This window comes from Anoplolepis gracilipes, chromosome 7 (assembly GCF_047496725.1).
Source record: "Anoplolepis gracilipes chromosome 7, ASM4749672v1, whole genome shotgun sequence".
NCBI lineage: Eukaryota > Metazoa > Arthropoda > Insecta > Hymenoptera > Formicidae > Anoplolepis > Anoplolepis gracilipes.
This window is the reverse complement of record NC_132976.1, coordinates 458,016-483,668: the sequence shown is the minus strand read 5'-3', so window position 1 is coordinate 483,668 and position 25,653 is coordinate 458,016. Positions and strand designations below refer to the sequence as shown.

At 35.6% G+C, this 25,653-nt stretch overlaps 3 protein-coding genes across 6 annotated transcripts; all 3 read right to left on the bottom strand.

Moving 5' to 3' along the window:
• Positions 1-340: 340 nt before the first annotated feature.
• On the bottom strand, positions 341-18,302 carry Hml (hemolectin). The gene is made up of 28 exons (XM_072895330.1): positions 18,086-18,302; positions 17,802-17,948; positions 17,479-17,606; positions 17,237-17,396; positions 17,029-17,156; positions 16,842-16,937; positions 15,791-16,143; positions 14,885-15,461; positions 13,948-14,235; positions 13,436-13,869; positions 13,039-13,300; positions 12,733-12,966; positions 12,203-12,428; positions 11,935-12,140; positions 11,507-11,866; positions 10,860-11,198; positions 6,311-10,784; positions 4,815-6,016; positions 4,163-4,516; positions 3,277-3,390; positions 2,926-3,147; positions 2,443-2,726; positions 2,079-2,357; positions 1,723-1,980; positions 1,481-1,633; positions 1,180-1,306; positions 881-1,033; positions 341-797 (listed from the first exon to the last, which is right to left on the bottom strand). The coding sequence occupies exons 1-28, from the start codon at positions 18,193-18,195 to the stop codon at positions 607-609; spliced, it is 11,859 nt and encodes a 3,952-aa protein (XP_072751431.1). The 5' UTR covers positions 18,196-18,302; the 3' UTR covers positions 341-606.
• LOC140667412 (C1GALT1-specific chaperone 1) lies at positions 18,086-21,702 on the bottom strand. Of its 3 annotated transcripts, none has more exons than XR_012047000.1 (5): positions 21,149-21,702; positions 19,928-21,023; positions 19,535-19,836; positions 19,032-19,343; positions 18,086-18,180 (listed from the first exon to the last, which is right to left on the bottom strand). XR_012047000.1 is itself a non-coding variant. In XM_072895332.1 (5 exons), the coding sequence occupies exons 3-5, from the start codon at positions 20,553-20,555 to the stop codon at positions 19,113-19,115; spliced, it is 1,161 nt and encodes a 386-aa protein (XP_072751433.1). In that variant the 5' UTR covers positions 20,556-20,744; positions 20,836-21,023; positions 21,149-21,698; the 3' UTR covers positions 18,914-19,112. The 3 variants fall into 3 exon arrangements, 2 of the variants coding, with proteins under 2 accessions (XP_072751433.1, XP_072751432.1); XM_072895332.1 differs by lacking the exon at positions 18,086-18,180 and having other exon boundaries at positions 18,914-19,343; positions 19,928-20,744; positions 20,836-21,023; positions 21,149-21,698; XM_072895331.1 differs by lacking the exon at positions 18,086-18,180 and having other exon boundaries at positions 18,914-19,343.
• Positions 21,703-22,322: 620 nt separating this feature from the next.
• On the bottom strand, positions 22,323-24,591 carry LOC140667414 (tumor protein p63-regulated gene 1-like protein). 2 transcript variants are annotated; one of them, XM_072895333.1, is made up of 6 exons: positions 24,329-24,591; positions 24,002-24,209; positions 23,738-23,914; positions 23,378-23,485; positions 22,913-23,046; positions 22,323-22,788 (listed from the first exon to the last, which is right to left on the bottom strand). In XM_072895333.1, the coding sequence occupies exons 1-6, from the start codon at positions 24,402-24,404 to the stop codon at positions 22,598-22,600; spliced, it is 894 nt and encodes a 297-aa protein (XP_072751434.1). In that variant the 5' UTR covers positions 24,405-24,591; the 3' UTR covers positions 22,323-22,597. The 2 variants fall into 2 exon arrangements, with proteins under 2 accessions (XP_072751434.1, XP_072751435.1); XM_072895334.1 differs by lacking the exon at positions 23,378-23,485.
• Between the last annotated feature and the right edge of the window lie 1,062 nt (positions 24,592-25,653).

The window sequence follows — 25,653 nt, the reverse complement described above, 5'->3', positions numbered from 1 at the left end:
GAAATATAAATTATGATACTTTACAATATAATCAGCATTTAATCTCGCAAATTTTATATCTACAAATAATGTCCAACTTAAAAAATTACTATAATAATAAAATATTTTTCTAATTTTATCAATACTTTTTTTCTATTTTCTAAATTTTTATGTATATTTTTTTCCATAGAACGCTATGAACAATAAGCATACGTGATGCGTGAGCGCGTCAGAAGAGATTAGATTAAAAAGAGAAATAGTAAAATATAATATTCTTATATATAACATAAAAGTTTCAAAAGCGAACATAGCATTTTTTTCCACTATTTACTCTGCTCAAGAATATTTATAATGCTGAAAAGACCTTTTTAATTTTTTTATTAGCCATAAGTAAACAAAAGCAAACAAATGTATATTCGAAAAAATATATACCTACATACATTTTATTTTCATTGTTATAAATGTATGTATACATACATACTTTCTTAATCTATTTTTTTAAATATTATATAAAATATAAAAATATTTAAACATTAAGACGAATAAAGAATAAATGTAGTCATTATTAAGACGAATAAGGAGTAATAGTAAATATTGTAATAGTAAATAAGAAACAGTCTTCACAGATTAACTTTTGCTCTTTGTCTTCCTATCTTCATTTTTAATGTTTAAGGAGGTGCAACTTTGGCAAGAACAAGAACTTGGTATTGCTAGTTGCTTTTTTAATCTTCTACCATCTTCGCATAATAAGCTTACAACAATACCAATGTATTCCTTTGCTTGACAACAATAACAATTACTTACTTGAGTCCAACTTCCTGTACAGAAAGAGAAAATGAGTTAAATTATTGTGGTAACATATAAAGTATCACAGAAAAATTTATTTTATATATATTATTACCGCTATTGAAAAATGTTGAAGAGTGACACGTTCCACTACATTGTTTAATACCCTCAATGGCATCTACATTTTTACATTTCCCATGTAAAGGATGATTTACAACCAGCATACCTACAGTACTGTCTGCATCTACAAAAATGGTCTCGCATGTTCCTAAGATACAGTGAATGAAAGACATTAATAAACATTTCAAAAAAAGGAATTTAGTATAAATATATAGTGCTTATTGTATATATAATATATATAGTATAGTATAAATATATAAAACACTCATCATTTTAATTTCTTTCTATACTTACTATTAATATGTTTTTCTATATTAAAGCTGCTCAAATTACATCGCTTGCAGCAGTGATCATAATAAATTGATTCAGCAGGACAATCTGTTATATCTGGACAAGCAACTGGACTGACAGCAAGAGATAGCTAAAATGATTAGAAACATAACATGAGATAATTATAAAATTAATTGCATATATTATATATACAATATGTGTGCGTGTGTTTGCTATATATATAATAATTATATTCCTATTTAAATTTCTGAAAAATGTCTCCAACTAGTATAAAAATATTTATTTTTCCTAGGAAAGAACTTGCCTGTTTATCCTTTTCCATGCACGTGTAAGTTGTACAATTGTCATCGGACGACCATGTCGTGTCAGGTGCGTACAAGGTATCTTCAAATACACAAAACGCTTGTTCGCATTCTCCGCAACATTTATCATCTTCTGATTTTTGATATAACCATCCCTTAGAAATTGACCAATGCGATATTATTGATACATTGATTTAAATATATAAAAATGTCATCTAGTGTACATGTGATAAAATATCCTTACTGGAGCACATTGCGTTGAACACACTTCAATTTCTTTGTGCTTTGTTATATTCGGTCCAACACATGTCTCAATGATGCAATTATCCACGAGAGATCTCCATTTCTCTCCAGGTTTATGTATTTGTCCGTTGCTACGACAAGCCGTTTTGACGTATTCTGGACAACACTTTTCCGGGATTTTGCGCTCTTCCACTTCATACTCGAATTCCAATTGCGGATCGATTTCTGGACAAATTTCAGTGCTTGCTTGTATATATATCTAGAAATGAGTATTAGTTACAATGAAATATTCACAATTTCGATTAATCAGTATGTATATTTAGAAGATCATATTAATAATCATATTAATAATCTTACACTTCCATTCGTTGATTTACAAAAATATGTTACACAATGATCATCCGAGTACCATTGCTCTCCCACATCTTTAAGTATGCCGTCTACGATGCAAGCAACTTGGATACATGTCCCACAACAATTAACACTAGTATCATTAGGCGCTTGATATATGTAACCATAGTCGCACACGGTATTACATTCTTGGACCTTGGTTAATATCTGAACACTACCCAAATCTTTGTCACAGTACATCGAAAGACAAACATCTTTGACATTAGGTTTCCAATTTTCGCCAATCTATTACAAATAACGCGCATTATTAGAAAATGTTTTTATAAACAATAACACTAAAAAGATTATAGTTTAATTTATTTTCTCTTACATTATATATTTTATCTTTCCACCTGCAAGCAGTACGCTCAAAGATTGGACAGCATTTATTATCCAGTAGTATTTCTTCCAACACATAATCTTCTACATCAGGATGCGTATTCATACTTGGACATTCCGTGATTAAGCAATTTACTTTAGGACCGTCATGTGAATTCTCGCACAAGCATGTTTTGCATTTACCATCTTTCCATTCCTCTCCAATCTGTTTCACTATTACATGCTGCTTGCTTTGATCTTCATCACTTGTATAAAGACAAATGTCTTGCGGAGGCACTAATAATGCAAGTATAAAATAATTGATCAACATTTCCGTTTTACATTTCTTTATCGATAAATAAATGTTATTAAAAGACCGACTTTCTAAAGAGACTTTCGCATCACGTCGATTTGAATTACTTCAAATATAATAATGCAGACTCTCAACGCACACAATTCAATTAATTATATAGTTAGAAAAAAAAGAAAACTATACCACATTCATAAATAGGACAACAACTGTCTGGAAGTACAATTGCTGTAGTATTGTAATAATCTGGACATTTTACTGCAGAAGGACAAGTTTTTGGGTCACATATTTTACTTGGGCGCGGACAGCAGCCAGATGTATTCTTCGTTTGTACAAAACCGGGCTGCAGTTGCTCGACTTCATTTAAAAGTTCATCGAAATTAGGACATTCGTTTACAGGTAGACATTCTGAAAATAGATACGCAATGTTATATATTAAACAATTTAAGTTAGAATAATTAGAATAATTAAGTTAGAGAGTAATTTCGGATCTAATGTGATAAATAATTTATAGATGCTATGTGTGTGTATACATACGACATATAAATTTATGACATCCGTCATCGTCGATAACCGCTTTCATTATTTGGCCAAAACCACATTCCGGCTCTTGTGATTCGATGCATATCGTAGAAGCTGTTGGTTTTGGAGCTGCATAAAAATCATTAAATTACAAGCGAGTTTAATAAAGTACAGTCTCATTCATTAAAATTAAATAATATGAAAATATCTTCCAAGTACAATTACTAATTTCTCTTCTATTAGAACTAATTTATAAAATAAAGGCTATAGCCGGATAACCATATAAAAAGTGCCCCCGACGAGTTTTCAAATAATAGGGTCATTTCTTAATTTTAGTCTTTTTTAAAAAATCAAGTTTTTACTCGAAATTGATAAAAAAATTTTTTTGTGTCTTTCGTTAATAAATATTCAGAAAAAATCAATATGGGATCATCTCAAACATTTACAGAAAAGAAAAATAAAAACTGAAAATGACATTTTTCTCGATAACTCAGGAAATAATAAAGTTAAGGAGCTGAAATTTTGAGAAAAAAAATTTTTTTTACAGTGAGAACATGACAAGGTCAAATGTTATTTGAAAACTCGTCGGAGGCATTTTTAGTATGCTTATCCGGCTATAGCCTTTCGCAAATATCTCGCAACAGGATTTCTCATAATTTTCAAAATATATACACAAGAAAGAATGTATAATTTAAGAATTATAAGAATGTAACAATTATATGTACATATATATATATAAAAGATAAGAATAATAATTATATATAGAATATATTTATAAGTTTTCTTTCCCCCCCCTCTCTCTCTCTCTCTCTCTCTCTCTCCCTCTCTCTCTCTCTCTCTCTCTCTCTCTCTTTCTCTCCGCACAATTATAAATGAGTCTTTAATAACGTTATTAATTTACCACATAAATACTTGGCGCAACATCTCTCCTCGGTTCCACTGACAAGTACAGGTGTCATGTTTTCCTCGCAAATTGTGTCCAATACAGGGCACTCTGTCTTCTGACAACTTACAACCCCATTATTACAATTGCATTCGGTACATTTGTCTGGATACCAGATGTCTCCCTCCACGTGACCGTCCTTGTCACAAACAAAACAATCCTGTTTCGGTATACAAGAATCATTATGGAATACATAATTCTTTGGGCAGAAGCAACCTTCAACAGGATCGGATGTGCACTTTGGATTGTCCGATTTGTTCAAAGTGTCGCATGTTTCCTTGCAGCTAGAGCCACATGGCTGATAGACAAGATCTAAATAAAAATAGATTTGTTGAATTGAAAACATATATTTACACAGTACACAAATTTAGTATCAAATTGATGCAAAAAATTGATTTTCAAATCTTGTTTTAAGCAAAGATTAAATTAATTTGAGATTAAAAAAGATAAACTTTTTCTTTAGATGATTTTTTTAGACGTAATAATGATTATCTTTATTAGTGAAAATTATTTTATAAACTAAATGAAAAGCAAAATACGGTGTAATTTTATTTTTATTTTACCCGACAATTTATGCATAAATTAGAGTAATTAAGAAATCGAATTTTACCTTTAGAACATTTGTACGGACAGATTTCATCAGTTCTCCAAGCTGGGCACAAACCTGCTTCCAGACACTTCCTTGCATACATTTCCAAACTGTCACAATAGTTTCCACCAGTGCACAACGCATCGTAACAGCAATCCATATACGGTTTTGGATCGACGATGCTGTGACATTGCATAAACTGTGGTAATTCCATAAGCTTCTTGCAGATATCTTCGTCAGCTGACGGTGGCGTACACTGAGGCTGATTATTACTGAAGCACATCCGATCACCCAGACCCAAATTCGTCGACAAATCCTCGACCAACCAGGATCTACCAAACTCTTCGACGTCGTGCGTAATCTCTCTGCCGCGTTTCTCGAAACCACCCTCGGTATCGGCGTTGCAATTACCGCATAAACCTTCGGTAACATCGCTAAAGATGTGCGAAGGTAGTTTCAAGGTGAACGCAAAGTTCTGTCGAAAAGCGACCAACTCCAGTTGGATGGATGGTACCAGTAGAGTTACATCTCCGGTTGAAATTTCATCCAATACGATCCATGTTTGGTCGGTCGGGAATCTTTCCACTCGGAAATTGTCGATCGATACCTGTAGATCCTTCGATCGTTCCGCGCGTCTTATTTGCACCACGTGTTCATCGTAGAGTAGGGTGATGACCTCCGTGCATATACCGGTGGCGCAATATCCATTGGTGATGAAAATCTGATACACGTGCGTCCCGTTCCTCCGATTTCGTGTGTTTTCCATGACATTTCCCGACAACAGGTAAGTGCAGTTGCCGGTGAATCTAAAGTTCTTGCGATTAAAGTCGATGAACTTGGCATCGCCGAGACCGTCGCACACACAGTCTAGACAGCGCGCTGGTGGGACGCACTCGTCGTCGTTTCGGCGTACCAGGCCATCCGGGCAAAAGCAACCAGGGAAACAGATACCCCGCATCGGCGGACACGGTTCTACTTCGTGCAGATTATCGCAGGTAATCTCACACTTGCTGCGGAAGCAATCCCGATGAACAAACGGCGGTGGACAGCTCGCGGGACAGTCATAAACGGTTCTCCAATCTGTCAATAAGTTCGCGCCAGAATCGGCGGCAGCCTCGCACTCACCGACGAAGCTCGTTAGCAAACGACACCGGCAATCCTCGTAGGAATTATTAGAAGAATGCAAACAGGAACACACACTCTCCACGCAACGAGACACAAATCTACAATAACAATATTGATAGTAAAATTTCAGTTATACGTGAATGCAGGGTGTCCCATTTTAAGTGTGCACCCCAAATAACTTTCTTATTTTTGAAAATTTTTTTTTAAAAGAAACAACCATGTATTTTCTTTATGATTATTATTATGTGCTAAAAAGTATTAAAATAAGATAATAGAAAAATGTTTTCTTTAAAATAAAAAATAAGAAAGTTATTTGGGGTGCACACTTAAAATGAGACACCCTGTATAAGAAATTCTGAATTTTCTCTAGATAATTAATAAAATTTGTTAACCTGTCAAGATCGACAATCGCGGAACACGCATCCAGCAGCATCGGACTTTTCACGGAATTGCAAATCGTCCAAGCCTGCTCCTGGACGTCGCGTGGGCACACATGGAGATCACATTCTTCCGCATCTTCCATCGCCCAGCTGTTTCCGAACTGAACGGTGCTTCTCGCCTGCGTTCCCTCAGGTGTCTGGCGGTCGTTCGCGACATTGCCGTCAAAATATCCGCACAGACCATCTACACGACCTGCCAGATTCGCGACGACACCGATCTTCACGTTGGTACTCGAGTCCCAGATCACCCAGAAGCCGTAGCGATGCGAGAGGAAGATGATTCTGTCGCCCGCGCGTGAAAGCTCGAAACCAGGGAATCGATTTCCGAAACGTGCAATCTGCTCGGCCGTAAAGGTATACCCGTCGATGTCCACCTGCAGGTTCGGATAAAGCACAATCGTGCGTTCGTTCAGCGTCACCACTAGGACGCGGGTGCAACGCCGTTGGCCGAACGAATCGAGGCACAGCTTCTCCAGAGTGACGTACCACTCGTTACCGTACATGTCCCGGGCTAGAATGTGATTGCATATGTCATATTTATATTCCATGTTGTCGAAGGTGTTGAACGTTCTCCCGATGACGTTGCAGATTGCCTCCTGCGGCGTCAACGGTCGGCACACGTATTTGGGACATTTATGCTTCTTGTACATGCTCGTCCTCTCGTACACCACCTCGTACTGCGGTGGACACGACGTCTCCGAACACGTCTCCGGTTTCTTGCCGCCGGGAAGAACAGGTGGTGATTTAGGCACGCAGATAAACTCAGGACACTGAATATCTTCTACTATTGACTGAGGCTCTTGATGCTTCTTATGTCCCTTTGTCTTTGTAAAACCTTGGCGATTTTTGGATTTTATGTTAGTTTTAACATGATAATGCAAGTTACTCTGCGGCCGAGATGAATGTTTGAATACTAATCTGTAACCAAGTGGACAACGTGCTTCTTCACATGGTAACGGAATTTGTATAGGGGCGGCAGTCGTTATAACTTGACCAATCGTACTTATCATTCTTGAAACTTCAACCGCGATAGGCGTCGTGGAAATTATTTCTGGACAATCAGTCTCGTCATCCGGACAATCTTGAACACCGTCACACCACGAGGTCTCGTTTACGCACACGTCGCTCGTAGGACAGTGTCTCGTGCCTACTGGACAAGGTTTGCACAGGCAAGTGCATAGCTTGCTGACGATAGATCTTAGACCTGGTTCCAGACAAGGTTCACATTTCTTCGGTGAACACGTAGGCATTCCGCCCAAGACGCATACGCACTGTTGACAATCCTCCGTCTCGTAGACGCTGCCTACCGCGTAAGAAACATGTCCGACTACACAGGGACATTCCCGCTTTGATACGCACGATTCTCCATCCCACCAATAAAGATCTTCGCATTTACAATGTTCTTCGTCCGATGCTGTCCAATCGATTCCGTCGCATACGTTGCACTCTCGTTTGAACGTCGACGACGTCGTCGATGTGATTTCCGATGTCTCCAATGTAGGATACGTCAAATAACAGCCGAGGATTTCGACCTTTAATGCGATATAATTGTGCCACCTGACGGGTTGTATTCTCAATAATCTCGCGTGTAATGGTCTCTCGAAGAAATTTGTTTGCTGACTTTCCGCATCAAAATTGCCGAGAAACTCTTTCTCGTTGCCATTTTCATCGACGACCGGATTCCAGTGACGCCCGTCATTGCTGTAGAATACTTTGTATACGGTCGTCCATGCGTTGTCGCCTCCTTTAGTCGTGATTCCGGTCAAATTTCGAGCCTCCAGAAAGTCAAACTGAACGTACTGATGCGGATTGTCTAAAGCGGCACGCCATACTCCTTTCGAGGATAACGGGAGATTTTGAATCAACTGCGGTGAGTTCGATACCGAGACTTGTTTGATAGACATAAGCCCGTTGTCCAATCCCATTGAATCCTCGCACACTGGCGTCACAATCTTCTCGGAAGTTGTCTTTATTATCGGTGATTCAGTTGTCATTACCATCGACGTTACATGATCCTGACAACCTAGCACCTCTATCTTGACGGCAATTCCATTATGCCACGTTAACGGATTGATACGAATAATCCTTGCCTCGATCGGTCGGTAAAATATTTGCTTCACGAACTGGATTCTGTCAGCAGGTCCTCTAAATACGCGCGGTTGCCTTTCATGGTCGAGCGTGTATGAAAAGCTTTGACCGTCCTCTGAAAAGAGTACCTTGTAACTGGTTACGAATTTATCCTCGGTGACGGCACCTTGTAAGATCACACCATAAACCGGTTCAGGTCTATCGAATTCAACGTCGAGCCATTGATCCATATTCGTTATCTCGGGTTGCCAGAATTTGTCAGATGACAACGGAAAGTTTTTTTCCGTATGTATCAGCAGAGTCTCAGGTTGCAATACAGGATTCTTGCTGCCGCTAGCACGGATAGTCACTTTCTTTCCTAGATTTTGTATCAAAGGTAGGTAGTTTGCATCGTCGCATTCTTCAGGCGGTGTGACCGTGCTTTGTATAAGGATCGTGTGCTCAATCAAGGGCGATAAAGTATTCGGTAATATATTCCAAGTGCTTCCCGAGATTGTACTAAATGACGATTGGATAGTAACAGTTTCTGTTTGCTCGGTTCCTACCGTATTTTCATGACTCGACATGTAGCAGAAAGTTGTATCGCATGTGTAATAATTATTGATACACTGGCAAGTCTCGCAATCGGATTCCTTCCTGAGGGCGCCTGGTGCAACCGAGTTACCGTCGTGGGATTTACAAGGACAGTGATTTGCCTCTACGCAGGTGATACCGTCTCGCCAGAATTTGTGCGAGGGACACGTCGGATGATTGATCGAGACACAGCCAGCGATGCAATCGGTACCTTCGTTGCAATAACCCTGTGTCATCAAGATATGACGATAGTATTGGCACGTCCTGGCGCACTGAATCGCGCATTCACTCCATATCTCACCGTCTTTACATACATTCATGGTCGATACTATCTTTTTCGCCGTGTTCTCGTAATTCGTACTCCATTCGGTTCCGCTACTAGTCTGTGTGGTCCGCCCGGATGTGGTCGAACACTCTGGTCGCGTACGTACGACTTCCGCCGGCCAATCGCATACTTGGGTCATGGAATTATACAACGTACCGGGACCGCATGATTTCTCCACCAATTCATATCCTGTCGCTGTGAGAACGCAATGATAAAATAGCTGGCAATTGGTCGGATGAGGCGAATTGGGATGTGTTACATCGCATTTCTTTGGCTCAATCTCCGTTGTCGTATTTTCGACGTCATGTGTGACTGATTCGGAGCAACGACATAGTACGCTGATCTCAAAATCTACGCAAGGAAGATCTGGAAGATGCGACTGACAGTACAAACCGCGTTCTAGGCTACACTCTACGTCCAAGCCAGTTTCTTTTGGACTCGAGTGTTCTTTGACGGATCTACATCTTATGTTAACTATATGTTCTCTATCGCAAATTGCGAATCCATTCACATTAGCAAGATCCATCAAACTAGGCAGTGGCTCCACGTCCAAGAACTTTTTCCCTTTTATCGCTGGATCCTTATTGATCCATATGGACCAACCATCCACGCATTTCTGAGGTTCTGTCAAGGGTACGGTAACAATATTAGTTATAGTAGTGCTGGTGCAAGCCTCTCCATTACAAGTCACTCTACCACGACTGCAAAAACAGCTGTGACACTCGTCGCCACTAACTCGATCACCTTCGTAGTACGTTGTTCCATCAATTTCGACGCAGAACGGTTTCGTGCACATTGATTTGGATATACATTCTGTATAACTGGCGTTCCGATACACATGACCGTCAGGGCAGGATTCGAATCGGCAACCCTCCACGCACGTGTCTTCCATACATAGATGCGAACTGTGTTTCACGGTCATCAAATTGTCGCACGTCTCGCGCGGACAGGTCGAGACGCAAGCCGAATAGGTACTACATTTCTCGTCGCACTGCAACGGGCAAAGTTCTTGCGTTCGCCATTTTATGGGAACACCTCGTACGTTGCATTCATGCGCGTATGCAGCCAATGCCGTGCATAGGCACTCGCAGTCGCCACCGGCGTCGCAGCTACACGTGTCGAAGATGCAGTCGCGCAAATACGGATCGACCTCCACTTCCGAGTGACACGGCGAAAACAACGGTGATTTGAGCACGTTGCACTTCCGTAATGACCACAGCTTACGTTCTGGATGCTGTTCACAGGCGTCGTCTTGCATATCCTTTGGTTCGAGACAGAATGCATTCTTTTTCCACGAATCCCCGAATAGATTGACAGAGACCTCGGATATCCCGCCGGATGGCGTTTTGAAATCGTCCTCGGCATTGTCATTATAATCGCCGCACAAACCCATCGTGCGACCTTTCCATTCCGGATTTAGTCTCACGTAAACTCTAGTACCTAAATGAGAGAATTAAAAATCAAAATAGCCTTTCAAGAGTACGATTAATCTATATTTTGTTAGGCATTTTTTACCTTTGTCCCACTGTAGTACCAATCCCAAGTCTGGCACATCAACAAACACAAAGAGGTCAGTGATTCTTATTGTCATTCTCTTGTAAGTTTCCTTCGGTAACTCCTTTCCTTTCGTCAAGACAAGCTCTTCCTGTTGTTCACCGCTTCCGATTACGAGCTTTATCGATTTTGAGCACGCAACTCCGTTTGTACCGCAAGGTACGTTCTGAATCGAGATGTCGAAACACTCTTCCTTGCTCAACGCACTCTTCGCCAAAACGTAGTCGCATATGCCTTGGAAAGTATACATCTTACCGTCGAATGTTTTGTAATGTGAGTCACCCCACACGGAACAAATTCCTGCCAAAAGAAGATATTAGAGAATAATAATATAAACACGATGATATAATAAATCTTATAAGATAAATGAGACCTTTCGCTCAAGATAATAAAATATACGCTTACCGAAAAAAAAAAAAAAAAAAAAAAAAAACAAAAAATTATTAGTTAAAATATTTTATTTATAATATATTTTTGCGTATATAAATATATAGTAAAGAATTATTTCATAGAGTAAAAAACATATAATATAGTTTCTTAACTTTTATCAATAAATATAGAGAAATAATAATATGGAGATTAAAAGTGAATTTTAGAAAAAATCTCACCCGCGCAAGTTCGGTCCGTGCACTGCCACTTGGTGTTCCTGCACGTGCAGGTGTTACACCCGGCCTGTATAACCGAGCCTTCTTTGTAGCTTTTTCCACCATGAAGACAGGGACAGTCTTCTTTTTCGACGCACATTCCGTTAGCCACATCTAAGACGTATCCGGATCTACAAACGCAACCGGACGTACACACCGACGGTGTTCGTTCTGTTGGCATGTGCATATTGCTGCATGTTCTTTGTTCCACTGGTTGACAATCTGTCACCTCCAGATGTTTACTAGCGGGACAGAGGAGATCTGTGAGCGGTGGATATTCTCGAATTTCGTCCGGAGTTGCTAATCGACACTCCCATATGCCTCCTGTAAAATAAAAATAGAATTTTATACTGAAAAACATTGTTTGAAGCTATTATATTTTGAATACTCACCTATGCAAGAGCAAAACTCCTGTCCCTTGTTACCTGGATGGACCTCTCGATGATTAGGCTTGTATTCGCGACCGGCGTAAATGCAGGGACATTGAACAATCGGGATACATTCGCCGTTTGCGTCCAATGTTTGATCCTCTGGACAGTTACAACCTTCCACGCATTCTTGCTTGCAGTCTCGATAAAATGATATATCCGTGCATGATCTACGGTAAATAAGCAATCAGTAAAAATCGATAAAAAATATTGTTAATGTATTATATTCTACCTGGTGCAGCTATTTCCGCAGATTTGATAAATCTGTCCGCCGCTGCAATGAATCTTGCACTCCTCAATCTCGGTGCGCCACAAAAGCTTCACGCCTAGTGCCGCGCAATCTTTCGCATATGCTGCCAGCATCGGGCAGAGGCACGACTTTACGTCGGTATCGCATGCGCACATATCGTACATACAGTCTCGGTAAAATTCTAATGGGTCAACGTACCAGTGGCAGTCTAAAACAACAATATCAAAATAATAAACTTATGTATAAAACTATTTAGAATTTAAAATAAATGTATACATTTATATATTTAAATACATGTAATAAAAATATGGTGATCAATTTATAAAAAACTGATATTTGAAATTTTTAATTGTGTAGTAGCTTAGACATTCTTATTTTGTATTTCGTAGCTTGTTACAAAAAGTATATATTTTATTATATATTTTATCTAAATTTTTAAAAAATTATTCTACTAAAATATAAAATCAAGTCACGCACGTGCGATAAAAAAATTCTTGAAGATTTCTAAATACCTGAGAAAATTTCGCTGTGTATCTTCGAACAATGTTCTTCCGCGCTCGCTTTCCTTTGAGGATTTAAATCGCAAGGGTGTTTCGATTCGCTTTCAAACTCATCATCAGTGCAATATTCATTTGTTTTCCATTTATTGGCAAAGACGATCGCCGCGGTTTCAATATCACCATCAGGCGTTATAAAATCGTCCTTTTGATTTTCAGTAAACGTCCCGCAAAGTCCTTTCGTTCGATCTATAATAAAGGTAGTTTAATAAAAAGTATTCTTTAAAAGTATATTTCTGGTATTAGACAAAGAAAAATTACCGTGAAATTCGGCTGGAGCATTAATGTAAACACGCGATATACCATCCCACCATACTTCCAAAGCATTTGGCAACTGAATCATCACGAATATACTGCTCGCGATTCGTATTCGAGCACCATTGAATAACATCGGGAATTTTATTATTTCGTCGCCGTTTATTGTAATCTGGCGGTCCTGTTTTAATTTTATAATGGTATCCTTAAAATTGATCGTAATACCTTTGGTGCACGATGGAGAGCCTACGGCGGTAAAGCCCAAATTCTGAAATAAATAATAATTAATTAGGAATAAGTAAATATAACGAGATTCGAAAAAGTAAACGTAATTCATAGAAACATGATAAAATAATTTGATGTGTTTAATTTTCTTTTTTTTTTTTTTGATAACTTCTCTGACCTCGGATATCGCTCCGGAACATGGGACGTTTTCGCTCTCAATCGTATAATTATCTCCCTTTATTAAATAATATTTGCATTTCCCCATAAAATCGTAGTGCTTGCCATCGAACGTGGTGTAATGCGGGTCGCCCACGATGGCGCATCTGGCGCCGCAACGTATCTGCGTGCATATCCACTTGCCGGAAATGCACGTGCAAGTGTTGCACTTCTTTTGCACACTCGTGCCCGGTTGAAACAGTTTACCCCTCAATCTGCACGGGCATTCTTCCGGAGAGATGCACTTCCCCTCGTGTTCCAAAGTACCTGCTGGACAGAAACAGCCTTCCTCGCATTCGGAAGAAATCTCATGCTTCGCCTCGGAACCGGAAAAACAGGACGCTTCCACCTTTGGACCGCATGACAGATATACACGTCCACTGTCACAAAAAATCGCTACAAAATAATGAAAGATATTAATTTTTATAAGTAAAAGATTATTTGTCACATAAAAACACTTTGAAGTCAACTTACGACAAGTATCGTTGCTTCTCCACGCGGTTAATTGCGCGAGTCCCTTGTGAGCACACTGGCGGATGTAAACATCCATGGTATCGCAGGCGCATTTTCTTCTGTCATAGTGCTCGCACGCGCAATAATCCCACAAGCATACTGCGGTCAATTCGGAAAAATTGATCGTGTTGGCGCAAGTCTTGAATTTATGATTGGAGAGTAACTCGGTGCAAAATTTATAAGCGTTTCGAGCAAACTCGTCTCTCGATTCGCACGCGTGTCGCGTACTTGGATAATCATCGCATATTTCTGCGAAATGAAAAACAGATTGCTATAATTAGTACAATTACCATAATTGATGATAAATCTATTACGATGGCTCAATTTTTTCTAAATGTATATCGGAGATATAAATATATATATAGTTCACTCAAAAAAATATTTTGCTAATGTAGATAGATTTCTAGATGTCTCAATTTAAATTTATCGCTATTTTTTGTATCTGTTAGAATATTGTTTGTCACGTATAGAATTTATAGCAGCGATATTCTAGAAATTCCTCTAGAAAATTTAAATCCCATTGCCAAATATTAATCACAAATATAATTGTCCTTGACAATAGGCCTTAAAGATAGGCATCACAGACAAATTTTCTGAATTACATTAATAGTACAGATATAAATTCTGCTCTTGTCATTTAAATTAATTAAGTGCAAAATATATGCAGTATCACAGTATTTGCTAATAATTTATCTGTTTGTTAATTTTTTATATCTAGAAAATTTTTGTTCAAGTTGCAAGATCATTTTTTTGAGTGTTTTGTAATTTTCACATTATATCATGGATATCACTCGATTTTATATATATATATATATATATATATATATATATATATATATATATATGTATGTATACCAATAGAATTTATACAAGACGGCTTTGTGTCGTTTCTCGTTACCTCCAAGATCATCGACGCGCCAAGAATTCGCCAATGTCGGTATACTAGTGGCGTAACTTCCACTCTTTGTTAGGAACTCGTCTTTTTGATCGTCGTTCATCGTACCGCACAGACCGGTCGTTTTGTTCCACATACTCTCAGATGCCTCGATCTGTAGCAGCAGGACGCCGTCCCATTTCAGCTTCATTCCCAACGAGTCGAGAGAAACGATGATGAAATGAGCAGACTTGTCTACACGCAATCCGGGCAAGTATACAGGTATCGGTAAAGATCGCTTGCCATTGAAGAAAATTGGCATCCCCGTCCCGTCACTGGTGAGCACATACTCCTTGTCGTGCACAAACAACTTTATGATTTTAACGCAACGACTTGACGATCCGGGCCTGCATCCCGGGCCGTTAAGTGCTACAATTGTACAGACGCCGTCTTGCGTCTCCCGAAGAAGCGTGTGCGAACAGTCGCTGTTAAAGCTATAGATTTTGTCGTCGAAGGTCTTGTAGTGCGCGCCGCCCCAAGTAAAGCACGTCTTAGGTCTAGGTCGATTCATCTCGAATATCATTACGCCATTGGACTGAACCTACAAGTTTTATGCGACAGGAATTAATTATACGTCATTCTCATTTCACGTTCCATTATGTATGCTGAGCAGGGTTGGCAAAATTCCATTTTTTTTTTTTATATAAAATCTATGCCAGTAATCAAAAAGTACCGGTTCTGCAAAAATATCTTTTTGCATAAAATTATATATTTTAATGTTATATATATATTAATTTTTATAGTTTTTGCAAATTTATTACTTTGGATAAAGTTTAGAGCAGTAAAAGCCAAAATTTATCATGATTTTTTTTTCTACTCACTGGACTTTTTCGGCCAACCCTGAATTTGTAAAATTAATATATTATTTACCGGATATGAGGATACATCGCTACCGTGAGCGCCGTAATATCCGTCATGAATTTCCTGAGAATGTTTCGTGCCGAAAACGTCGTGCATCGACCATGAATGATTCGATTCTCGTACATAGGTATTGTAGGAAGTACCGAGTGAGATAATCTTCATGTTATTGTCGACTTTACATTGCGGTATCGGCTGCGGTTCAAAAACGCCTTTATCGTAGGCGCAGGTATAAGCGGTGGCAGGTGGGAATTCGAATTCCACTCCCGCAGGGCAATTCAACGTGCAGGAATATGTCTCGCTGTCACCGGTGCAATAATATCCGCCGTTGAAACGTAGTTTATCAGCATGGCAAGTGTCGGCAGCTGCAATCCATATAATTAAATTAAAAATGTAATTTATATAAAAAAATATATATATGTATATATAAATCTACACACATATATATATATATATATATATATATATATATATATATATATATATACACACGATAGAAATTTATAAAAAATTATTTTATTTATTTACGAAATATTCTTACATTGTTAATGTACATATATAATCTCTACGTTAGATAAAATCAAAGATGAGAAAGTTACTTTTAAAAAATAACTAATTACCGTTACTCGTTACTGAGTAAAAATAGTAACTATATAGTTATCGTTACTTTTTTCGTTACTTTTTTAATGTTAAAACAAGATCAAAAATTAAATAAAAATTATACTTTTGTAATATATTTTATTTAAAAAAAATTAATAATTAAAATATTAATAAAATATCAATAAATTTTTTTTTAATTTGTAAAACCATAAATAAGGAAAAAGTTTTAAAACACTCAAAGTATAAATAAAAAAATTTTGGTTTGCATTAAATTTATAACTATATAGTCAAATACACGATATATTTTTTGTACTACGTTACCGCTACAGGTTCAGAAAAAAATAGTGACGCCGTTATCACTTCGATCGTTACTGAAAAAAGTAACTGTAACGGTAACGGCGTTACTTTTCAACTCTGGATAAAATACAATTATGAGTTATAATATACATCCTTTTACACTTACGATATTGACATTGAGATCCTCGATAATCCTGTGGACATTGGCATAGATTCGTCGGTAGGCAATTGCCACCGTTCTGACAGGGCGGCTCGCACACAGCTGTTGAGATATCGATTATGTTAAATAATAATATTACAAGTCTTCTAAAATTTTATATGACACATGGAGAAATACAGTTGTGCAAACGTACGTTCGCAATCCGGAATCGATACCCAATCACTTCTGGTTGGCTTCCAGCTTCCGTCCTTGCATATTAAATTTGCGACGGACGAACCGTCGGGGAAAGTAAAATGTTTCATGCAGGAGACAGTGCACGTTCTGAAATAAAATTCGAAAAATCAAACAGCAATAAAAAAATGCAATAAATAATAAGATCTACAGATCTATATATCACTCACTTTGAGTTACATTTTCTATAAGAATTAAGCACGGGTGGTGGATAATTCAAACACGGTTTATCCTCAAATTGGCACTGTGGACCGCTGAAATGTTCGGGACAGTCGCAATGATGAGGCGCGATGCATATTCCTTTGTTCTGACACTCGGGCAAGCAAATCGCTATGAAAAAGAATTCGATTGAAACCATTTTGTCATTTTCGGATTTTCCAATTCGGAGAAAACTCGTCATTTTCTTACGTACGTTCGCAATGTGGTATCGAATTCCATTCCGTTCCTTCAATTTGCCATTCCTTATCGACACAGATGATTGTTAGATGAAACTTCCCGTTCGGAAATTTGTAGTCTGGTGCACAACTTGCGGTACAGCCACTGTATCATCAAAAAATTAATATATTATACTTTCTTCAACGTTTTACATATCTTTATCTATGGAATATAATATCTTACAATTTTAACATCTTCAAAAAATGTTACAAATTTAATAAATTTAATATAAAAAAAATATTAAATTTTAATAAAAACAAATACTGTAACAATTTTTATTAACAAAAAGTATATAAGTACCTGTCCAAAGAACATTTAATATTGCCATTTATAGGAGCATCCGGTCTACGGGAACATCCTCCCGCGAATACGCGTCTTCCACCTTTCCTGTTTTTAACATTACCTTTAATCGCTGCATCTGGATCATCGTTTAACATATTTTCCTTTCTGGTGCACAAAAAAAAAACAAGTAAATTATTATATTTTTATAAATAAATACATAGATAAAACAAAATTTACGATTTTTCAAGTAACAATATAAAAAAGTTTCTCTTTAATAATAAAAAGATGAGTACAATACTAACTCGTTTGCCTCTTGTGTATTCTTATCCACCGAATATCCATATCCTTGTGTTATATTGTTCGTAACGATAATTAGGACAAATAAATATCCAAGTATCTGTAACGGCACCATGTTATCAATGCAAGATGTAACTTCTCATATTAGCATACCATACAAGAATTCACAATTATTTTTTTGAAATGCATGGACCAAGTAACACTTTTAAAAAGCGCAAATCAGACTATATGACTCTTTTATATATCTACCTCTAGCAGGAAACAGATAAGTGATAAGCTTTATACAAGTCGCACTTGATAAATGAAAAAGATGAAAAATATAGGTCAATTGGCCGCGCATGTGGATATGTATTTTGTGGATAAAGTATTACTCGTACGTAAAAAATTAATTGCATTGTGTGTGTCTATAAATGTAATTTAACGAAATGTAACGTGCAAAAATATATAAAATATAATTATTATGTTACAGTCGAACCTCTTATCCTACGACCCTCTTATGCTACGGAACCTCTTATCGTACGACAAAAATCCTACGACCGCGAAAGGGGAATTATACCCGCACTCTCAAATTTTTGTCGTAGGATCAGAGGTTTAAGGGGAAAATTCCGGACCGAAAATGTCGTAGGAATTATTTTTATCAATAATTAAGCAGTCGTGAAAGTTGTGGTAAATACGCTGCTAAAGTGTTTTAGATTAACTTATCGCTTGTAGACGTTAATGAGCCTCTAATTGGCTCGATAAAGCACAGGAAAAGTTATTATCAACCGTTTCCTATTAATAATGTGAATTACACTCAACACGTCTAATCAAATCAATTATGTATAGTAAAACGATTAGATAAAAAAAATATTATTTTTATTAACATATTTGTTTGCCAAAAATTATAAATCTTCATGATCTTAATTTATAGATAATCGTGTACTACATACATACAAGACAGGAGATATTCACCGTCTATTGGTTTTTTTTCAATCTTCCATCTTGATAATTATAGTAAAGCTGTTATAACATTTTAATAGCTGTTTTAACGGCTTAGGTTTTTGTACTATCGATGACAGTTTTACAATTAAATGTAGATTTTTTTCCCGTTTTGTAACTCGCCAATAAACAATTTAGCGCATCCGGCGTCATTCGATAATTTTTTCCAATTCTTAGCTGTCCTGGTTCCGAATATTTCGAGTGCCATATTTCATAATAAGTGTCACTCGATATATCGTTCAAATGCGTGATGTTGAATTCTTCCTGCAGTGCAATCTTCCACACCTGAATATACAAAACGTTCGATTATCATTGTAATATTTCTCTATTGCGATATATTCCAATAAAAGTAATTGAAACTTAAAGCAAAAGTAATTTAAAGGAATTTAAATCTAATTGCGTGATAAGTAATTGATTCGCTAACATTTGACGAAAAGCATATTTAACAATCAAATCAACATAGCGTTGAGACTTACATTATCTTCGGGTACTTGAATCTTGGCAGGTATGTTACCAAATTTGCCTCTACCATCAAATACATGCAAGTGATATAGCAAATAATTTAACATGTGCATTTTGTCGGGCTCACTGACGCTAAAAGTCACGGATATCGGCGAGCAGCATTCTGCTTTCGTTGGATAGAGAGCCCGTGTAAAATAACTAGCTGGTCTGATAACACCCCATAGAAGATTTTGTAGAGAATAACCATGAAAAGTACCTCTCAAATACTGATCTCTGGTATCGGATGAACGTATGCCCAAGGACGATAGGTGTTTTCCTATAAAATGAGGCAGAAAAATCAATATTACATATTGTCTGAAATTTATATAATATAAAATTTATTTATATAAAAATATCATATTATTTACCAAGATAATAATCTTCCTTCTTCCAATACTTTCCACCTGCACTACATTTTTCTGTAGTATTAAACATTTCAACTATTTTAGCCAGTGCTCCTCTGCTAAGAACATATCCAGATTGAGCAACATTATAAGTTTGGCCCCACAGAACTATCGGATGACCCAGGTAATAATCATCTCTGTGATCTAACGGAGCGATTATGTAGCGCAGGTTCTCCGGTATGACCATAGTATTGTCCTTTACGAAAATAATCCACTCCAATTTGTCCGCCGTTTTTTTCCAAATGTAATTCATAGCTTCGCACAGCAATTGCCAGGAGGACAGAATCTTTGTATCTATATTTATAATAGGCAATTCGGCGTCTTTCAAATGATGTCCAAAAAAGTAGATACTGTTACAGCGTTTACCCCATGTATCCCGGATTGCTCTCCCCAATTTAAGTTTTTCTACAAAAACTATACATGTGACAGACACTCGTTCTTTTAACCAGTACCACTCCACGCTTTCAATCTCTCTTGTATTATATGCTTTCTTGGGACCATATAAATATCTATCCAAATCAAGGTGATGTAATCTCAAGTCTTGTGCCGTCAACCAAGTGTAATATGTAACGGTATTAAAATAGCCAGACATCCTCTCCACTTTTTTCCAATGCCGTAAAATAATTTCTTCATGATGAGATTTTTTACTCAAATAATACTCAGGCTGCCACAATGATTGATTTTGTTCGGATATAGAATTAATCACAAATATATTTCTTAAAAAAGATAATAATAATGGAAAAACAAAACCAATTCCCGAACCAATCAGGAATACAGATCTCTGTTTTAAAAATCGAAAACGCATTTTGTAATCACAGTGAAAATTGAATTCGATAAATACATAATAATCCAGTCCATCTCTTAACACTAACTTGCCAAATGGTCAAATAATGCCAACCATCGAGTAGAATCTATTTAGTGTTCATGTCTTTGATCATTATATTTGACCTTCATTGAACTCACTTATCTCATTAAGATCTTTTCTTCTGCATATTCTAAATTTATTTGTTTCTTCATATTATTTGTAAAGATAATTTATATGATTATAGTCTGGTCAAAACTGCAAGTATCGTATAACAGAATTAATTTAATCATATTGAATATATCATGTCTATATATAAATATATATATATGTTATTATTATTATCACCAGATTATTACAGTAAATTGGCATTAATATATTACCTGCAGCAAGCATTTTGCACACGCATGTGTTTATATAAAAATATGCGATAAAATCATCGCAAAGTCATCTATAATATTACTCGATAAATTTCAAACATGAAGAGAGTATATTTTGAAGCATTTATAGTTTACATATTTGTGTAAAATTATATATATCCGATAATTTTACATTAACACAACTACACACCTGCGACGATCAATTTATAATATTTGTCGCTGAATAATTCAGCGGATAAAAAAAATTTTTTAACTAAAAATCAATTACATACAATGTAACATATGGTGGTACATAATAGATACATACATAGCGTCATCATAACATTCGATATCCGACGCTAAAGCAACAGGTGACATAAACAAGTCATCTGTTTGCCTAACCTAACTTACAAAACTTTCTTCTCCCTTCTCCCTCCCCATACGTCATACATATACAAATGTGTAATCCACGTTTAAATTAATTTATTAATATAATAAATTAATAAATTTAATGTATTAAATTAAAATATTAATTTTTTATTATCATAATTTATTAATTATAATTTACTGAATAATTGTATAATTAATATATAATTTAAATATAAATAATAATTTGAAATTGAGGAAATATTTGATTATGTTTCTCTTTAAATTTTCTATGCAATGACAAAATAATATGTAACAAAAAACATTTTTATAAGATTTAAAAAACATTCTCAAAATTCTTTAAAATACTTTTCTTTAAAATATCTGCGCCTCACTTGGCTATATATTATTAAAAATTATATTAAAAAATGTCGTTGTGGATACATGTGCCACTTAAAAAAGATTCAAGATTTCTTATTTATTATATAACTAAAAAATATGGACATGTACATATAATCGTTTATATTCAAGTACAATGTACATGTCCTATGATAAGAGATTACAACATATAATTCTTTCTGCACAATAATCAAAGTATTAATTTCTAAAATATTTTCAAATTTTCTTACATAACTATTTTAAAACACAAAAATCTTTATGCTTTCATGCGAGATATCAACAATTTAGCATACATGTCAATATGCAATTTATGTGAATGTAAATATACATATGTATACATTTAAAAAAATATATCTTGTATAAACATATAATTTATATATTAGAGAAAATATGTAACAATTAATGAAAATGATTATTGTTTAATAGATCTCCAGTTTAGCTATTTCTTATGAAAATAATTAAGTATTTTTAAAAATATTTGAAATATATAGATATTTTATCTTAATATGTAGTTTCTCACATAAGAGTGATGGTGTATATTATGTATATGTGTGATAATATCAATTACTATTTTTTTTTGTTTTTTTGCAAATATTGTACAAGTGTGAAATTGCAAGTTAATATAAAAAAATAATGTCCAGAAATATAAGAAGTATTGAGTTCAGAGAAATACCTTGAAATGTTTGAGAGACAATAAGATTTGGAAAATTAGAAACTGACTTTGCCGCGTATTTTAAAGAAACCTAAGCCATTCCTATTGTGCACCAAAGCACCGAGACCGCAATAATTCTCTATAATGATCGGCATAGTAACAGCATTGCATTCATGCGATAATAAACTTTTGAGCGTGGTATGAAAAGCTTCTATATCAAATCTTGTTTTGACAACTTCAGTTCCAGCTAGAAAAATGTCGTGCTGTTATTAAATAGTTTTAACTATCAAAAGATATATATGAGAAAATATTTTTCATATAATTATGCTACTTATGATTTCACCATTACAAAATCTTCTTTTAACATCTACCTTTATACCAGAATAACGGATGACTAGCATACGTGAGCCATGGTATATCTTTTGCAAACGGATTCCATTTTTTTACAAAAGGCAGAGGCTCTCCTCTATTCCACAAAAGTCTTATCCCCGACATATGTCGCTTCCTGAAAAATTTAATTCCTGTTTCCATAGACATTTTAATATATATGAAATAAGCCAATTTTAGTTTTATAGCCCTTTAACAATATTTCGTAATACATCGTACGAAATCAATAGTTTGAGATACTTTATGAAAATTGCTTGTAACATAAACACACAGAAAACACACTATAAAACAAGTATTTATTAATATATTGTATAAAAACAATAGAAAAAAGCAGTAAAAAACAAATACACGTCAAAAGCAAATTAACAAATTGATACAGAGAATTAGTGCCAACAGACAACATAGCGTAGCAATACCTAGGTTTAAATTGAATAAGATTAGAACAATACCTAGGTTCAAATTGAGTAAGACTAGAGCAACCTGTCACAGATGACCATTCTTGACGTACTGCACATTGAATTACAGACGACACACCTTCCGCTAATCCACTTAATCGTCTACAAGATATTAAGTCAACATGAATAAAATACAACAGAGAAAAGCAATAAAGAGGCTGTAATTTTCAGTTATATAAAAAAAGTGTTTAGATGTTTAAAATTTTCTCAATTTATTTTTAATAAGAAAAAAGATTTAAAAAACAAGCTATTTAAAGAACTGTAGTAATACTGCAGATATATATTATCATATATTTAATAATTATTAAATTAAATTATTTTTATACAGAAGTAATTCATAACTTTAGTACTCACGGTGCAAGAGAAGTGGATGGATAAATCAATTCCCCTGCAACTATTGTATCGAACAATGATATAGGTATTCGATTAAACTCAAGTATTTTTAGAGAAATAAAATCATATTTTACAGAATAAAGAGCTTTTGTCGATAGTAATACGAGTCTCTCCTTTTCAGTATCCCACAGACTTATTCTACAAATAAATAAATAAATTTTTTTTGTAATCGGCAAGGTTGCCAATAACAAAGAAAGATCAATAACTGATAACAACAGTACGTACTCTGTCAGAAGCCAGCTTCCTACAAGCTCGTCGTCGTTTTCCTTTATCAGATTTTCAGTGCAATCATTTATCGCTCTTTCCACAACTTCATTTCTATCAGTGAAAAATGTATGAACGTCTATATGCTTAAACGGCAAATTACACACATTTTTCGAAGCGGAATTTCGTTTTGACGTGTCATCTGTGCTTTCCGCCGCAGATTTGACAGCTAAAATTAAAGAAAGAATAACCAAAATTGTTATGAGTCTGTTGAAAATTTGAAAAAGACTAAATAGATATTTTATTAAAATATTTATTAATATTAAAAAAATTATAGAGAAAACTTACAATCGGTATTAGCAATTTCTAAAGTGGCTCTTTCAAAATTTACCGCAAGTCCGTCGTCCAAACACGTCTCTTCCATATCTTTAGGTTATTTGTCGACGAAAGACCAGACACAACGGTCGAAAAATCACAGTGACATGAATGCTCAATAGTAATAAGCACTGGAACTTGAATTACGATTGTTTAAAACTTTAATTACGCAAATGCACTCGATCGAATCGCTTGAAAGTGACGTTCCGTTCAATCATGCGAGACGCCATATTACTGCATCGTGGGATGTGTTCGAAAATCTTACCCATAGAGTAAAGTAACGTTCAATTGACCAATCAGAATAAAAGCAGCAAACATTTCTTTGTCCTGATTGGTCGATTATAAGCTACTCCACCCTATAAATAGGATTCTTGAACACATTCATATATGCAATGTGGCGCATGTTTTTAAACACATATATCGATACTCGAATGTGTCGAATGTCATGTTTCAAAATGCCAATTGATATTTTAAACAGAGAGAAACCTGAGAGTGGTCATCCTCTCGATTTAGGTGTGACTCCTTAATATTTCTATAGTCAAAGGTGCAGTGTCCGCAATGTTAGAACCCGGTCAGTTTTCGAATCGAGAAATATATAGCCAATCAATTTACAGTTTTTACAGAAAAGCAATTTTATTGGCTACACATTTCTTAAATCGAGCTCTAGCTCTAGCATCTAGCATCATGATTTAGGCCGGGTCTACAATAGCTGTAGTAAGCTTTAAGTCGTAAGAAATAAACTAATCATATATCATGTTCATTATTCTTCTCTAAGTCAATTGTAATTGGTTAATTTCTTACAGCTTAAGGCTTACTACAATAGAAGTACGGAATAGAGAATGCGCATAGAAACAGCCAATCAGAACTTTGCCGCAATGTCTACTTAAGCTCTGATTGGCTGTTTCTATGACGCATTTTCTATTCCGTACTTCTACTCCGCACCATGTGATTTCAGCCTCAGGCCTATCAGCTGTCAGCACCGGCACTGTATGGATATGTATAATACGTGTTCAACCCTGCTATAAAATATATTTATATTTTTTTAAACATCAGAGAAAAAAATTTGAATTTAATATTTTAAAAGCTTCTTTCCTCGAATTATCTTTTTTGGTAAGTAGAGACTATTATAAATTTCAAATTATTAGTTATAAAAAGTTTGATTTTAATGTTGACATTTATTATTTAAAACAGTTTCGTATATAAATTCTGTTCTTTTTAAAATTAAAATTATTTTATTTTTAAATTTCTAAAATTCTTTTATTTTTAATTTCTAAAATTTAAGGTAAATCTAACTTTTT

Coding starts and splice junctions, on each gene's coding strand:
- Hml (XM_072895330.1), bottom strand. CDS start 18,195: ATGGTGCCGTTACAGATACTTGGATATTTATTTGTCCTAATTATCGTT. Junction 12,967..13,038: donor TGCTCCAGCCGAATTTCACG/GTAATTTTTCTT, acceptor CCTTTATTATAG/ATCGAACGAAAGGACTTTGC. Junction 2,358..2,442: donor GGAAAGATAAAATATATAAT/GTAAGAGAAAAT, acceptor TATTTGTAATAG/ATTGGCGAAAATTGGAAACC.
- LOC140667412 (XM_072895331.1), bottom strand. CDS start 20,768: ATGCGTTTTCGATTTTTAAAACAGAGATCTGTATTCCTGATTGGTTCG. Junction 19,837..19,927: donor GAAGGAAGATTATTATCTTG/GTAAATAATATG, acceptor CTCATTTTATAG/GAAAACACCTATCGTCCTTG. Junction 19,344..19,534: donor TTCAAGTACCCGAAGATAAT/GTAAGTCTCAAC, acceptor TTGTATATTCAG/GTGTGGAAGATTGCACTGCA.
- LOC140667414 (XM_072895333.1), bottom strand. CDS start 24,404: ATGGAAGAGACGTGTTTGGACGACGGACTTGCGGTAAATTTTGAAAGA. Junction 24,210..24,328: donor AGAAATTGCTAATACCGATT/GTAAGTTTTCTC, acceptor CTTTAATTTTAG/CTGTCAAATCTGCGGCGGAA. Junction 23,915..24,001: donor GGAAGCTGGCTTCTGACAGA/GTACGTACTGTT, acceptor ATTTATTTGTAG/AATAAGTCTGTGGGATACTG.